The following is a 15,080-nucleotide window of genomic DNA, read 5'->3' on the forward strand; positions in this document are numbered from 1 at the left end:
GGGTTCAGGGATTAAGGATATACAACTAGAGCCCGTGATGCACTAGATCACATACCATTGTATTAGGGACCCAGCCCCTCCATGCTTTCCGAATGTTATTCTGGTAGTTGGTGGACGGTGGGAGGTTTTGTGAATTACATCAGTAGGATTTGTTTCTTGCTGTTGAACTAATGACCAAGGGGATAGAATATTGAATTCCCTTCTTTGTTTTAATTTGTTTGTTCAAGAACTACAGTAACCCTCTTTAGGTTAAATTGGGTGAGGAATGTGGGGACCCGTGTGGGTGTGCATACATGTGTGCGTGCGTATCCTCAGGTTTTAAAACCTCCCTCTCCTTCAGGTTATCCAACCTACAAAGAAAAAGTAAAGAAAAGGCCTGGGGGCCGCCCAGAAGTGATTTACAACTATGTCCAAAGACCCTTTATTCGAATGTCTTGGGAGAAGGAAGAAGGAAAGAGTCGGCATGTAGACTTTCAGTGTGTAAAGAGTAAATCTATCACCAACCTTGCAGCAGCTGCCGCAGACATTCCCCAGGACCAGCTGGTAGTCATGCACCCAACTCCTCAAGTGGATGAGCTGGATATTCTCCCTATCCATCCCCCTTCTAGCAACAATGACCTCGATCCGGACGCACAGAATCCCATGCTGTGATGGTGATGTTGCTTGAAACCATAGCATGCTACTCTTCGCAGTGACGCTGCTCTCTCCTCATCCTGCACTGCAAGGCCACTCTCTGCATTGTGAGATGCACAGATGTTCAGGATATTGCAGTGTAGATTTTTTTAAAGACCAAAGGTAGCTGAATGGTTTTTTAAATGAGTACAACCCTAGCATCTTGAGGTTCCAGTATATAAATGTATTTGTTTACCGGTAGGTTTGTGAAATTGGTTCTTTGTATGGGGGGGACAGTCCTTTTTCACACATCTAGATCTTTTCAGAAGTGGCGGAAATTGGCAGCTGGGGTACTTTCAGTCTAGGTTGATATTCATCACACCCCAGATAAAATGTAGAATATTATATAGTTGCACTTTATATATGGTGGTTAAGTGGAACTGTTCAAGCCATTTTTATAGTTGTGATGCACAATATAATTTAAATAAGTGCTTCTATCAAAGTATTCCTTCAGTGAAATGTGTATAGTTTGCTGCCCACGATGAGCAAAAAAACGAGTATCATTGGGCTATTTGAATGACTAGGATGAGATTCGATGCCCATATCTTATCAGTTATTTCCAGTGCCGTTTTCATCCTTTTCAAGTGAGTCACATGCAGGGAGTGTGAACTTCAGGTGGTTTATTATCCAGTCTGCCTTACCCTTAATCTGTTCAGATATTTATTTACTAATGATTTTTTTCGAGTTATGGGATAGGAAGATGAAGTGTTTGCTCTTCATTTATTAAATGATTGTAAACTCGTTTTTCATCAAAATAAAATTCCACTGTTTTAATGTTTCTGATCTTTATAACCACCTTGACCAGATTTTCCATCTCATAATTAGCAGTATCCTGTCTTGTTAGTGTCAGTATAACTAGAAACCAGGTAGCTCAAGGAACTCGTTTGGTATATGTGTGATGAGGCACTTATATTCCCCACTAATTATAAAGTAAACTATAAATCCAAAACATTGTTAGAGCTGAAAAGGGAATATTTGCATTTTCTAGCCCAACCTGCTATGAAGGATGAAATACCTTTACTAGGTCCTACAGTAACCTTAAGTTTCAGAGCCAAATTCTGACACCGGTTCAGTGTTTTCTCCATTATACTGTGATGTTCTGCCTAGAAAATTGTTCACAAAAATGTTTTTGGTTTATGTTTTGTTTTTTTAATATTCTGTGGCCCAATTCACGAAGAAATCAGAAGTATTTAGGTGCTTTGGGTCCAGGGTCACTTACTGTTTGAAGCCATACAGTTGTGAGTAGTAGAGGAGTTATACATTAGAGAAGCCAGTCTGTTCTATCTAATCTTGATTTTGTGAAATTTCAGAGGATTTGCAGTTTGTGTTTAAGCAGTAACTTTCTTTGCTCTCACAGAAACTAAAATTATAGTATAGCGAAAATACAGTACAGCTAAACTAGTAACGGGGAAATTATGTATGCCCTAAAATTGTTATGAAGGCCAGAAAAGCACTGTAAATGCTTTTGGTGTGGCTCATCCTTAAACACCCACTGTGGAAAATCAATGATCCAGCCCTGTGGCATTTTTTTTCCCTGTAGGATTTTTCTTTCTAATTATTTGAAATGTGAACAATATTTATAGAACAAGGGAAACATTTATTAAAAATATTTAACTAATACATTATACTTTAACCCATATTTATAGTAAAGGATTCTTACAAGGAAGAATAAACGGTTTTATGATACAATTAGTATAAGAAATATCCACATGGGGAACTTCTTTGTAGTGTAAAAACACCATACATCTGAAATGACCATCTGCATATAAAAGCTACCAATGATGCTTCTGTGCACAATGATTAAAAAATTCAACACAAACAGAATCCAAAATATACAATTAATGCAAGCTATCCACAGCTAGCCCAATAATCATCAATGATGAGGAAACACTGGAGCAGGCTTAGTTCCACTTTGTCTGAAGTTACACATAGTAAGATTGACTTGTATCAATGGCTCTGAGATGGCTTTTATGAAGACAGTACATAAAAGCTGTTCTCCATATCCGGTAAGCTTCACAGACTGTATAACTCCATCAGTAATGCACTTTGATACTGTAGCTGTCGCCAAAGCAACATGTAGTGTTTACAGTGGCCATGGCAAGTCGCTAAAGTCAACAGGACCACCGAGCCCAGCATCTGCTTCCAAGAGGCTCATTATGACAGCCATTGCTGCTTCATCATTACTGGGACTGCTTGAGCCTTGATCGTTGTCTATCATATCTATGCCTATGTGAGGGTTCTCACCTGTGCAGAGATAAAGACTGGTCAGTGATCATACCAAAGCATGTTTAACTTTAGTAAGCAGTTCCTAAGCACACTTTTAATATTATACCTAACAGGGTGAGAAGGATGAGAGAGGCTGCTCTTTTGGGGGGTGGGGTTGCCATAATTTTTTTTAATGTTGGTGTTTTTCAGAGGTAAGACCCAACTTTTTAAGAAGTACTTAAAATTCAATGAAGAGTATTAAGTATGAGTTGACCTCATTTTAATATTCTGATATAACCAGTTATAAGGAGGGAATTATTACAGAAGGAAAAAAACAGGAAGATAGAGATTAAGGAAAAAAAGATCTAGAAAGCTAAGTAGAGAAAAAGATGGGTGGGGTGGGAGAAGCAAACTCTTCATTGGCTTAATGACTTTTAATACCCTCTGAAATGCTTACTGATGACCCTTTTAGGCTTTATCTGAACCTGCATCGGCTCTCCCTCCGAAGAGATTACGTTCCACACATTGGGAAAAAGCCCGTGTCCAGGCCGCTGTAGCCTCCTCTTGAGTTCCAGGGACAAATCTGGACCCCAGCGAGAACCCAACCATTAAACTCAACTTTGAAGTGAAGATTTAAACAAATTTTAAACCTTTACTTTGTTCTTATCAAGTTTACCTAGAACTGGTTTGTTTTTCCAGTTCAGTTCTTTTTTTTTTTTTTTTTTTTTTTTTTTTTGGTACGTGGGCCTCTCACTGTTGTGGCCTCTCCCATTGCGGGGCACAGGCTCCGGACGCGCAGGCTTAGCGGCCATGGCTCACGGGCCCAGCCGCTCCGCGGCATGTGGGATCTTCCCGGACCGGGGCACGAACCCGTATCCCCTGCATCGGCAGGCGGATTCTCAACCACTGCGCCACCAGGGAAGCCCTCCAGTTCAGTTCTTAAAACTGACTTTATGCCACATTTTTTTTGCAAGCTCTTTGCATTGGAAATGAATAATAATGCTACTTACCAAGAATAGAAGAGCTATCAGAATATGGATAACCTGGGTTCTCCTGAGCCTGCCCTGGTAGTAGGCCACTGGAAGGAATGTCTGGAGTCCCTCCATTTAAAATCTACAAACAAAAGTGAAGTTTTCACATCATCAGCAGTTTCAATCAGTATTTTATGCAGTGTCACCAAGAAAATGAAGCATGTTGAAAAGAGGAAGGTGGGGAGAAAAAGCTTCAAATGGCTTCAGTTTCTTATGGGATGAAATTCACATCAGAGACTCTTAGGAATGGTCACAGTAAGGAAAAAACCTCTTCCCCAAACAATTCTCTCCTTATTGGATTCAGTCCAATAGGCAATTTAAAGGCTGAATAAAATCCCTAGAGCATTCACATGTTTCTTTAAGGCCAAGGACTAAACCTCAGCCCAGCTGGGCAGGTCCCGTGTAAGGGAGAAAAACTTACAGCAACAGATGTTGCTGAAGAAGAACTAAAAGAAATAAAGGACTGTTACACTGTGAAGAGATAACAGCTCTGAGGAGTCACAAATGAACAAGACACTAGAATAAATCATCACTAGTTATACCACAGATGCCAACATTTGTAACCACTGGTTTAAGTTCTTAAGAGAGGCTACTGAGAAGTATTATTACCACTCCTCAGTAGCAGAACTCTCTCCCCCAACTCCCCCCCACCCCCGCCCCATGACTGAGTCTCATAGAAAAGCACCTTTGAGAAGTTGGATGTAGGTGAGGAATTCGGTAGCAGCTGGGATTTCAGGAGAGGCAGTGACTGCAGGCCTTGCCAGTAGATGGCATTACACCCTTATCTCTGCAATTCAACTTTTTGAAGAGACTCTCAAAAAGACTTTATGCTCTAAAAATTATTGAGGACTCCAAAGAACTTTTGTTTTTACAGGCTATATTTATCAATATTTACTATATGTGAAGTTAAAGCTAATACATTAAAAAATATAAAACTATTACACATTAACATGGATAGCATTTTAATGAAAAAACTATTTTCAAAAATAACGAAAAGTTAGAAGTGTCATTCTACATTTTTTGCAAATCGAATGTCTGGCTTAACAGAATTTAACTGGATTCTCATTTGCTTCTCCATTCAGTCTGTTTAGGTATGTTGTTTGAAATACATATCTGAAGGAACTCCGGCCTCTCATAGATAGGCAGTTGGAAAAGGGAGGTGTATTTTAATAGCCTTTTCATATAATCGTGGTATTCTTTGATATTACATCAAAATTCAGCAAGTGGAAGTTTCTTAAAGATTAGTTGCAATGTGGAGTTTGAAACCATATCAATGAAAATTTGATACTATTATGTTGAAATCCATTGGTATATCTTGGCAATTAGGATGGATCTTTTTTTACCTTTGCATGATTTTGAAATATCTTACATCAGTCATTGGAAAATACTGGTTCACTGAGTTACGCGGATCTTCCATATGTTGACACACTTCATTGTACAACATCAAAACATCACCACTGTTAATATTACCTACATCAGAAATACCTTAAGTTTTGGAAAGCAGTCAAGCTCAAAGTAGCAGGCACAAGTTTTCCCCCAAATTCTAATTTTTGCTTGAAAGCTAAAATTTTATCACTGTCAGTTGTTTTCTTTGAAGTCGCAGGTTCATTCATTTTCAAGAAAATGTACACTGAATAAATACCCAAGTCTGAAAAACCATAGTTTGCGACAGTAAAAATGGTTTCCTATGAAAAAGGTGATTGGGTTCGGTTTATAACTTAAACACTCGCACAAGTGCTTTTCCTTGAGACAACCATCATACTTTGTGTGCAGCGCAAGTGCTTTATGCACACTTCCCATTTTGTAACAGTTTTTAAAAGATTTACTCAAGGATTTTATAAAATTATTTTACTGCTTTATTAAGGACATTCTTGAAGCTGGCTTTTAAATTTATTATTATTTTATTGCGAGTATACGGTGGTGAAATACAGTGACTGTCAGTACAGTTTGGTGCCACAGGCTTGATTTTTGTAAAAGCACCAGCAGTCTTACCCAACATTGCTTTTTCACTATCAGTTCACATATCAACACAAAAAACTGTTTAGCATTATTATGAAAATACTTTTGACCATGCAGACCACTGAAAAGATGCCCCCTCCCTAACCCCACCAAAAGACCACAGATGACATTCAGGGAACTGCTGCTTTATCTCACCCTGCCTTGGTACCTCTGGATGTCCAGACTCTCCTGGAACCTATGAGGCTCACTAAGCCTCCTTTTTATTATATTTAGCTTGACCCTAATTAAAACAACTGGCAGGCTAAATGGCTCATTTTCGGACCTGCCAATTTTGAAAGTGGGAAGGGTTAGAAGCCTGCGGCCACCTTTACTTTTGTGGCTTTGGTACACTATTTAATGCTGTCATTTTAAACTCCATCTTGTTTAGATGCCTTTCTTATAAGGTCCTGCTGCTGATGACTCAGAATACATTCAGAATTTCTTCTCAGACCCACTTTTATAAGCCCAAAGAAAAGGACACGTTTTCCAAAAATGCCTCAAAAATACCTGGGGCTTTGTGATGCAGAGTATACTTTTAGATCTCTGGCATTTGTTGGTGTGAAAAGAATCAGAAGTCAAGAGACCTGAATTTAGTTTGGGGCCATACTTACTAAATTCTGGGCTAGTCATGTAACATTTGGTAGCCTGGATTTTGTCACCTATGAGGTTGTGAGGATAAGATGAGAGATTGTATATGAAAATTCCCTGAGTAATATTTAGGCACTGAACTGGAGTGATGAGCTTCCAAAATACAGTAGTGGGATTCTTGGTAATACCAGGGAATCAAGTGCCTAAAAGTTGAACTGAGACACAAAGAAGAGGATACCGTGCTCAGGAGACGGTGGATCCAGTACGGAGGAAGGACCTAGCGGTGTAACAGAACAGAGCTAAGAGCTCAGCCTGCGAACAGTGGGGAGGGGTGTGCCCAGCCCAGACTTCATCTGTCAGTTCTATCTTCTGAGTCATTACCAAAGGCCAGGCACTTTCACATATATACTTTCGTAATAGGACTTCATGTGCAAAGATGCTGGCTGCCCTAACTTACGTTAGCCGCATTATAGAGAAACCTAAGGCTTAAAAAGTTGTATAGGGCCACATAGCCAGCACATGGCAAGGCTAAGGCTAGGCTTCAAACCCAGGTCTGTCTTCCAACTGTGCTCTTAGCCATTAATTTATTGGCTTTCAAACCTTTTGGGGGGAAGCAAAACCTTTTTTCAGATAAACACTTTTACAGAAAATTCATGTATCAGAAGTAAAGCTGCCCTGGAAGAAACCTGAGTCTTCCTACCTTGTGTTCCTCATCACCTGCCCCTCGCCCCAATCCTACCTGGCAGCACCACAGCTCCTGGTAACCTGAGTCTCTGAGGAGCCCAGTTTTGGAAACCCATGTCCTGCTTTTGATACAGTTTGTGCCCTATGTAAATTACTAATATTCTTTCTCTGTGTACGTGTCTTGGGAGATAGGGGGAAGGAAGACTACATCTCAAGATGCTGGCCTTTGCAGCTTTCTAACCTATGTTAACATCGGACACTATAAATAGATTTATGATTTACAACTAACATTGGCCTAGGCTTGTAAATGCTCTCATCAGCACTAAAGATGAAAACATATTATTGGTTTCTAAGGCTATAATATAGTCTTTTGGCCAGTTCTTCATGAGGGCTGGCCACTGATAAACTACTTGTACTCAGTGCTGTCTCATCACAGGAAACCCAGGCAGATCCCTAAGTATTCTGCAACTGCAAAGGCATGACTTGCCTTCCAAAGGACTGCTGGTGGTATCACTGTTTCCAGGACCTGCACTAGACACTAATGATATTTTCTCCCTTGAAAACTCCCGGCAGAGAACTAGATAGTTTTAGGTACTCACTGACCCTTCCCTCACGGGAGCTCTTGAATTCCTCCCTCCATACAATGGACTGATAGCTCCCCAACCCTTAGAAAGATCTCTTTCTGCCTTCCCCCACTCACATGGGATAAATCCTCTAACAATGTCAGCAAGGCTCCCTAGCTCCGCTGGTATGCTTTGTACCTCACCTAACACAGATGCGTTTACTTCAAGGAGGAAAAAAGGGCCCTACTTGTTTCAGCAAAACCACAATTATATACTCCTATTTCCAGTATTTCAGAACGTGGGCAAGAGCTCTCTGGATGAAGAAGGGCCTTAGTCTAAGAGTCATCAGCCCTACCTTCTTGCCTCCTGGAGAAGAGGCGTCAGGGGGAGGTGTACTTGTGATGTTCAATGGGCTGGAGCCACAGCTGGAAGGCGGTGACCCTCTTATCCTGTCAGAGAAAAGAGGAGTTAGTTACATTGCCTTTCCTTTTTTTCAGTGGAGTGTGTGTGTTTTGTTGAGGGATGGGGGTGAGTAGAAGACCACCTAGAACAGGGATTGGCAAACCTTCTGTAAAGGGCTAGAGAGTGATTGTTTTAGGCTCTGTAGGCCATATGGTCTCCGTCACAACTACTGAACTCTGCCGCCGTAGCCTGAAAGCAGCCATAGATGATATGCAAGTGAATGGATATAGCTGTGTTCCAATAAAACTTAATTTATAGGTGATAAACTGGATTTATCCCAGAGGCACCTGATCTAGAACACAGATCCTGGAGGCAAGCTTCTCACTGACAGAGCCCTTGGATTAGGGTTTGGATTTCAGGTTTGTGAATTTCAAGTAGGTGGCCAGTTTCATTTGCTCACAGAATCCAGATCTCAGAGTTGGTGGCATTCTATCTTTGATACAGTGAACTAGAATCCACAGCAAATGACTTATTCTCTACCCTACAAACACTGCTTAGCTAGCGACTACTCAGGAAATGGAGGGTGCTGCGGCGGTTTCAGCCCTACCTAGAAGGTGGCCTCGCATGAGCAGTTGCCGTCATCATCTTCTAAGGCAACAGGTGATGAAAAATGGGTCCAAGCCCTCCTCAGCTAGCTTATTTCTCAGCATAGTAGGTTTACAGAGGGAAAGACTTAGAGCTGTAAATCCACATAAACTCTTGTCAAGCTGAAGGACCTCAGCAAAGGAAGCCATGACCTGGCACCGCAGCTAGAGTTTAGGGAAACTTGAATGGCAGCCGCGTGACCACCAGGCTCTTAGCACCTACATGGATGACTGCAGCTTCTGGGTCTCCCAGGGACCCCTCCACTGCCCAGCAGTCTTGGCTCTTGGCCTGTACTGCCTAATTCTGTCATTTGTGAGTAAACAAGCTCTCTCTCTCTCTCCTGGATCATAAGCTTCTGAAAGGCGGGATACAACTATATACCAGGTGTTCTTCACCCACACACATGACTACTAATCGCTTACCGAAAAATTGTTCAGTGTCTCCCATTTTTCCCTACCTACATCTATGGAAGCACTGTTTCCCCAGCTTCCCTATCTTAGAATTGCCTTTTCGTAGTTACTTATTTCATTTTCAGTATCCAGTCCTTAAATTACTGATTTCTCTTTTGGACGCTACTATCACTGTAAGGTGGGCCTCATTCCCGGGTTGTTAAGCATGCTTACCTTCATCTCTTCCTATTCCAATCCAACTTCCACGATGCTTATTTTTTGTTTTTTGGGGAGTTTTTTTTTTTGGCTGTGCCCCACGGCATGTGGCATCTTAGTTCCCCAACCAGCGATCGAACCCACACCCCCTGCACTGGAAGCACGGAGTCGTCACCATTGGACCGCCAAGGAAGTTCCCAGCTTCCACGATGCTTATTAACACACACCACTTTGGACACCTGCTCAGCATCCTACAATGCACGGGGTCTTCCAATTTCCGTCCAGTCTCAACTGTTCAACATCATTTCTTAGAATTCTTAGCAATCTCCCATCACAGCTCTGTGGTTCCTTTCTACAAAGAGGCTGCCAAGGTAGATGATGGCCTGCTTTCTGTGTCCTGAATACACCACTCACGTGCCCATTCCAGCGTGTGCCTGTCTTTTCTAGAAGGAACACCCACATTCATCATAAAACCCAGCTAAGGCCAAGTTCAAACCGTCCTCCCTTGCTTGCTTCAGCCCATGCACTCTCCCTTTTTTCTTTTATCATAAGGAAAATAGGCTTCGCAAAGATTGTAAAACCTTTGCGTTCAAGGACTGTTTTATACCATCCTTGGATGGCCTCGAGCAAAGCACAGGGTATGCCGGGACTGATCAGCACCAGATTATCAGTGCACAACTGCACCCACACCTCCTTCCTGAAGTAGATTCAAACAGCATCTGTCATTCCTGAAGGGCTGGAACAGAACTGTGCTGTTCTGTTATCCCACTGGGATAAGAGCCCCACTTGTGGCCAATTAGAAAACAAGGCCAGCCTCCAATTCTCCTGAGAGAATCAATCCAGTGGCAGCAGGGATCCTATGATTATGTTCCATTAAGCTTGTATGCCTAAGGACCTGGTTACCACCCTCTCCACTGCCCAAATTCAAATGGACTTATGATTACTGCTGCCCTCTCAATGACTGTTCTTAAAGACTTAGAGTTAATTAACAATTTTTGAACACTCGCTACATGTCAGTTCTAGGAACTTTCCTGAGTTCTCTCACAATCCTAGGGCAATTTCGGGGAGATAGACATTGCCTCCCTTTTTTGGCTTAAGTCAACAGAGTCCAAGAATTTAAATGAATCTCCTAAGCAGAGGCCTAGGACTCAACCCAGATAAACCGCTTCAGAGCTGCTTCTCTTTCATATGGAAAAGGAGTTCCGCCCAAGGGAGCTTCTATTACTAGCTGATTTGCTTGGTCTCTATTACCAACCCTAGGCAACTTTTTGACTGGAAGAAGCTAATGTTTTGTCAAGGCCCAGATCATGGCAGTTCACGGCTCTGCTCCTGCAGTCCTGTAAAGTTAGTGTTCATGTATCCACTGGGAAGCTCCTTGGGCCATATACAAAGTAATAACAATGTTGAGCCTCCCAGAGTTCCATTTAGCTCTGGCCTGTTTGGGTTTAGCTTCCTTATTTAAAGGCAGGATTTCTCAGTCTCGACACTACTGACACTTTGGACTGAAAAATTCTTCCTTAGGGGTCGGGGCTTGGGAGGGCTGTCCTGTGACTGTAGAATGTTTAGCAAGCAGCATCCCTGGTCTCTATCCACTGGATGTTTAGCAACAACCTCCCACTCAGTTGTGACAACCAAAAATGTCTCCAGACATCAACAAAACATCCCTTGGGGGGCAAAGTGCCCTGGGGTTGAGAACACTTGTTTAAGGGAACAACTAGGTGTTACTTGCCTGTGGATTTCCATGATTTCCTCAGCAATCATTCGACCTATTTTTCCTGCCCCAGCCCTGGTTCCCCCTGGAATCCCTGGAACAGTGGGGTGGGTCCTCTTTGGGCCACCTACAACAGAGGAATCTGAGAGTGGGAAAGGGGAAAGCCGAGGGAGAAATGCTATCACGTGTTAAATTAAATCCACTTCATCCCATGATCCACTTGAAATTCAAGCTTAGGCTTGTACCCTGAGGGACATGAGAGCCACAGCTTGTCAGGAAAAGGCATTCCAGCAGGGAAAAGCTCAAGTTTCCTTCCAGGATCAGAGATGTGGATATTAAAGCTTCTAATTCCTCATGCACTCAACATACGCTGGCCGAAAGCCACTGGGCTGCACACCAGAGTCACAGAGATAAGTCGGCATCCCTGCCCTCAAGGAGCTCACAGTCTAATGGGGAGACACACGAGATAAACAATGGCTGGAACAAAGTGTGATAAGTTTGACAGGTCAGCAAGAGGCACCCAACTCATGCAGGGCCAGGTGCAACCTCCTGGAAGAAATTAACTCTGAGCTCAGTCTTGAGAGAGGAGCATAAAGTAGGTTGGCAGAGAGGTAAGGAGGGGAAAGCATTCCGGGCACAGCAACCAGTGTATGCAAGAGCACTGAGGCAGGACACAACTTGGGAGACTACACCAAGAAACTCATTACAAATGATGATGGAGGAGTGACAGATGAAACTGAGAGGCAGGTACCAGTCAGACCATGAAGGGCCTTGGATGCCACACTAACAGATTTGAACAGTATCCACAAGGGACAAGGAGCACCAGAGTGCTTGACACAGAAGACACAAGTTCACCATGTGGAGAATGAACTGCAGTGGAGGATGCGGGCGCAGAGGAGGGTGGGGAGACGAGAGTTGGGAAGTTATCTGCAGTAAGCCAAGCAACAGGTGGGGAGGGTGAGGTAGCAACAGTGGGGTTGGAGAGGTTTAAAGACAGAAGGGACAGGAGTGTGTGTTTTGATATAACGGGAGAGGTAGGAGTCACGGTTTCTGGCTTAACCGACCAGACTGTGGGTGAGGGTGTGTGCAGAGAACCGATCTGGATGTGCTGAGTTATAGGTGCCTGTGGGACTCCAGGTGGCTTCGCCCAGGAGGCCGCTGGAAAGGCAGATCTGGAAGCTCAGGAGTGAAACCGGATGTAGGATTCATCGATGCAGAGGCAGGGGCTGAAGCCATGCAAGCAGAGGCCTGAGGAAGGAGGAGTCAGGTGCGGAGAGCAGCAGCCAAGGCCGAGCCGGGGGAGGGCCCCGCCGGGTGCAGCACAGCCCGGTGCCGAAGGACCCCCTCCTCCCACCCAGGCGCCCGGCGGCCATCACCGAGAGCACTTCACATCGCAGCCGCTGGCAGCCCAGGGGGAGGAGAGCTCAGGCAGGAGCTGCCGTGTCAAGGCGTCCAGGGTCCGGGCAGCCTCAGCAAAGACACAAAACAAGTTCCCGGCATTCCAGGCTCAACAGAGAGAGCGAGATGACAGCGTCCTTAGTGATCATCCCCGCGAGGCCTCCCTTGTTCCACAGAAGATGGTGGCTGGGGACCCCAAATCCCGGGAGCTCGGGGATGGTGGCCACAAGCAGCTCCTCAGGGGCAAGCCCGGACGCCCCGGCGGCACATAGTTACCTTCTCCAGAGGGCAGCGTGCTGTCCATGCTGCGGGGGGATGCTGTGGGCTGAGGGCAGCTTGGGTCCCCACCTTCCAGGACGTTGGCTCTGTGAACATCCCAGCAACAAGGAAACGTGAGTCAGGCCTGCTCAGAACTGTGCACCTTTCACCTTGGCCAAGGTGTCCGGTGTCCACTCTGGACCTGGACAGGCCACAGAATGAGGTGTCTGAGTGGCACACAGGTCTCCTCGCTGAGGACACGATGGACAGCACCGCGGCCTCTGGCCTCCCTGCCTGCCTGGCCTGCCCGGTGCAGGTGGGGCGCAGTCCAGCGGAGGTAGCGACTGAAGCAGCCCACTGCCGGCCCCAGCCCCTCGATAGGCTCCGCCTACAGGTGAGGGGTTTGGACCTCATGGGGAAGGAGATGTGGGGAGCAGGCCAAAGAGGAGGGCCTTCCCTTCCCTGCTCACCCAGCAGGCGGCAGCCTCTGAGGGGGCATTCCAGCTGCCGGGGCTCAGGCCGCCAGCCTGGTGGGCGCAGATCCTCACCCCTCCTCAGCCAAAGCCAGTATGGGCTGGTGAGCCTCTCAAAGATTACCAAGCCTTCCCTCCATAGTGATACCAGTGGATACCAGGCCTGCGGAACTCAAAGGCTGACTGCTTTACCGGGTAGGAAACGCTGCTGTCTCCGGCAGCAATCCCACCAGCTGGAGCCTCAGAGGTATGAGTACTGAAGCTCATCCCTTGTTAACCACCTTTTGGCTTCCACCAGTCCCGAGGCTTCACAGTATATCAGCAAGACGGCAGTAAAGGATGCAATACTGCCTGTCACCTGTACCCCCTTCCTTTCCCAGGTAAGGGGCCCAAGGCATTTCCCTGTGAAGCAAGGGAGCTTCTGATGTACGAACAACACTTACAAAACAACGGTGTTGGTGGAGACAATGTATTCTACTTCCTTGGTCCAAGGGTTCATGAAACTGAACCACCGACTCCGTAGTGTGATGAAAGAACCATCTTTGATTTTAAACTTATAGCAATTAGTTGTAATCTTTTCTCTTGTCTGTAAAACTGAAAATACAAAGAGACCATGAACATTATTGTTTCCTCAGACAAATGCATTAAACTAACCAAATCCTAAGTGCTCTCAGGCTCCAAGGCCATCCTTCTCTAATAAGCCATGGGAGACGGCTGTTTCTGAGGGTCTGACTCTGAGCCTTCCAGTTCGGTTGTGAACCTGTCACTGTTCTTCAGAGTGTATGAGATGAAGGCTCTGGGAATAACTGACTGCATTCTAGACATCTAACTGGAATCAGCTATGAAGTAAACACCACACAACGAGAAGGTACTGTCCAAAGGGCCCATGTTATTTCCCCATCACAAAGCCTGAAGGCAGTACAGCATTTTTAGGACATTTGGATTCAGAGAGGTCACTCACCTATGGAAACCTCATTCTTTCATGTAACAAACATGTAATGAGCATCTTTCATGTGCCAGGCACTGGAGGTAAAAGAGGAGACAGGATGTGACTCCCACCCTCAGGAGAGGCAGAGAAGATCAGAGTCTTGAGGGATGGATACAAGTTTGCCAAGGGGAGAGAGGGGAGAACCCAGCACTGCCCGAGGAGTGGCAGGGCCTGGTAGGGCAGGGAATGGAGAGGTGGTCAGTGTGGCTGGAGCACGAGGCCTCTGTGGGCGGAGATGGGGGCAGGGGCAAAGCTGGGGAGGTGGGCCAGGGCCAGAAGGTGGAGGGTCTTCTGAACATCTGTCAAGGGTGATTGGGCTCGAGTCTAAAGGCAGGAGGTTTTAAGCATGGATATGACATTATCAGGCTTGATCTATCAGAGCATAAATGGGATAGTGATGGAAGATGGACTGGGGACAGAAGCAAGTGGGGAGGCCTGTTAGGAGTCCATCACAATTATCAGGTGGGTACAAGGGCTGAACCAGGGTCTTGGCAGTGGAGGTGGCAGAAAGGGGCCTCTTTAAAATCCATGTCTGAGGTGAATGAACAGTTCTGATGGAGGAAAAAGTAAAGGAGGGAGTCGATGTTGGTTTCCATCTCAGGAGGCTACATATTTGGCCATGCCATTAATCAAGAGGGAAATGTAGGAGGTGATGCAGGGTTTTGCGGAAAAGAATTAGATCTGTTTGGGCCATACGAAATCTTTATAGGGTCCAGATAAATCCTCTGAACAAGGGATGCCTTCCGGAAATTGCCCTGGCCCAAGTATAGAAATCTGCTAGGCAGTGGGTGGGGTGGGGGTTATCTGTAAGGGGCTAGATGGGGCTGGGCGAAGCAGTAGCCTCCGCTCCTCACAGACG

The 15,080-nt window shown here is 45.1% G+C and overlaps 2 protein-coding genes across 43 annotated transcripts in view; one reads left to right on the plus strand and one right to left on the minus strand.

Annotated features, from left to right (window-relative positions):
* The window catches only part of BTBD10 (BTB domain containing 10), a 77,018-nt gene extending 75,568 nt beyond the window's left edge, over window positions 1-1,450 (plus strand). For all 23 annotated transcript variants that reach the window (XM_067038227.1, XM_067038220.1, XM_067038222.1 and 20 more), the window contains one exon: window positions 341-1,450. In XM_067038227.1, coding sequence (XP_066894328.1) covers window positions 341-651 — 311 coding nt within the window. In that variant the 3' untranslated portion in view covers window positions 652-1,450. The remainder of the gene's footprint in view (window positions 1-340) is intronic.
* Window positions 1,292-15,080, minus strand: part of BMAL1 (basic helix-loop-helix ARNT like 1) — a 105,626-nt gene continuing 91,837 nt past the window's right edge. For 17 of the 20 annotated variants that reach the window (XM_067038195.1, XM_067038193.1, XM_067038205.1 and 14 more), the window contains 6 exons: window positions 13,677-13,827; window positions 12,779-12,867; window positions 11,123-11,231; window positions 8,097-8,190; window positions 3,888-3,990; window positions 2,336-2,916 (listed from right to left, as the gene is read on the minus strand). In XM_067038195.1, coding sequence (XP_066894296.1) covers window positions 2,756-2,916; window positions 3,888-3,990; window positions 8,097-8,190; window positions 11,123-11,231; window positions 12,779-12,867; window positions 13,677-13,827 — 707 coding nt within the window. In that variant the 3' untranslated portion in view covers window positions 2,336-2,755. Of the gene's footprint in view, window positions 2,917-3,887; window positions 3,991-8,096; window positions 8,191-9,411; window positions 9,837-11,122; window positions 11,232-12,778; window positions 12,868-13,676; window positions 13,828-15,080 lie in introns of those variants that run through there. The other 3 variants (XM_067038198.1, XM_067038191.1, XM_067038201.1) reach the window with 2 other exon arrangements.

This window comes from Kogia breviceps, chromosome 7 (assembly GCF_026419965.1).
Source record: "Kogia breviceps isolate mKogBre1 chromosome 7, mKogBre1 haplotype 1, whole genome shotgun sequence".
In the NCBI taxonomy this organism is placed as follows: Eukaryota; Metazoa; Chordata; class Mammalia; order Artiodactyla; family Physeteridae; genus Kogia; species Kogia breviceps.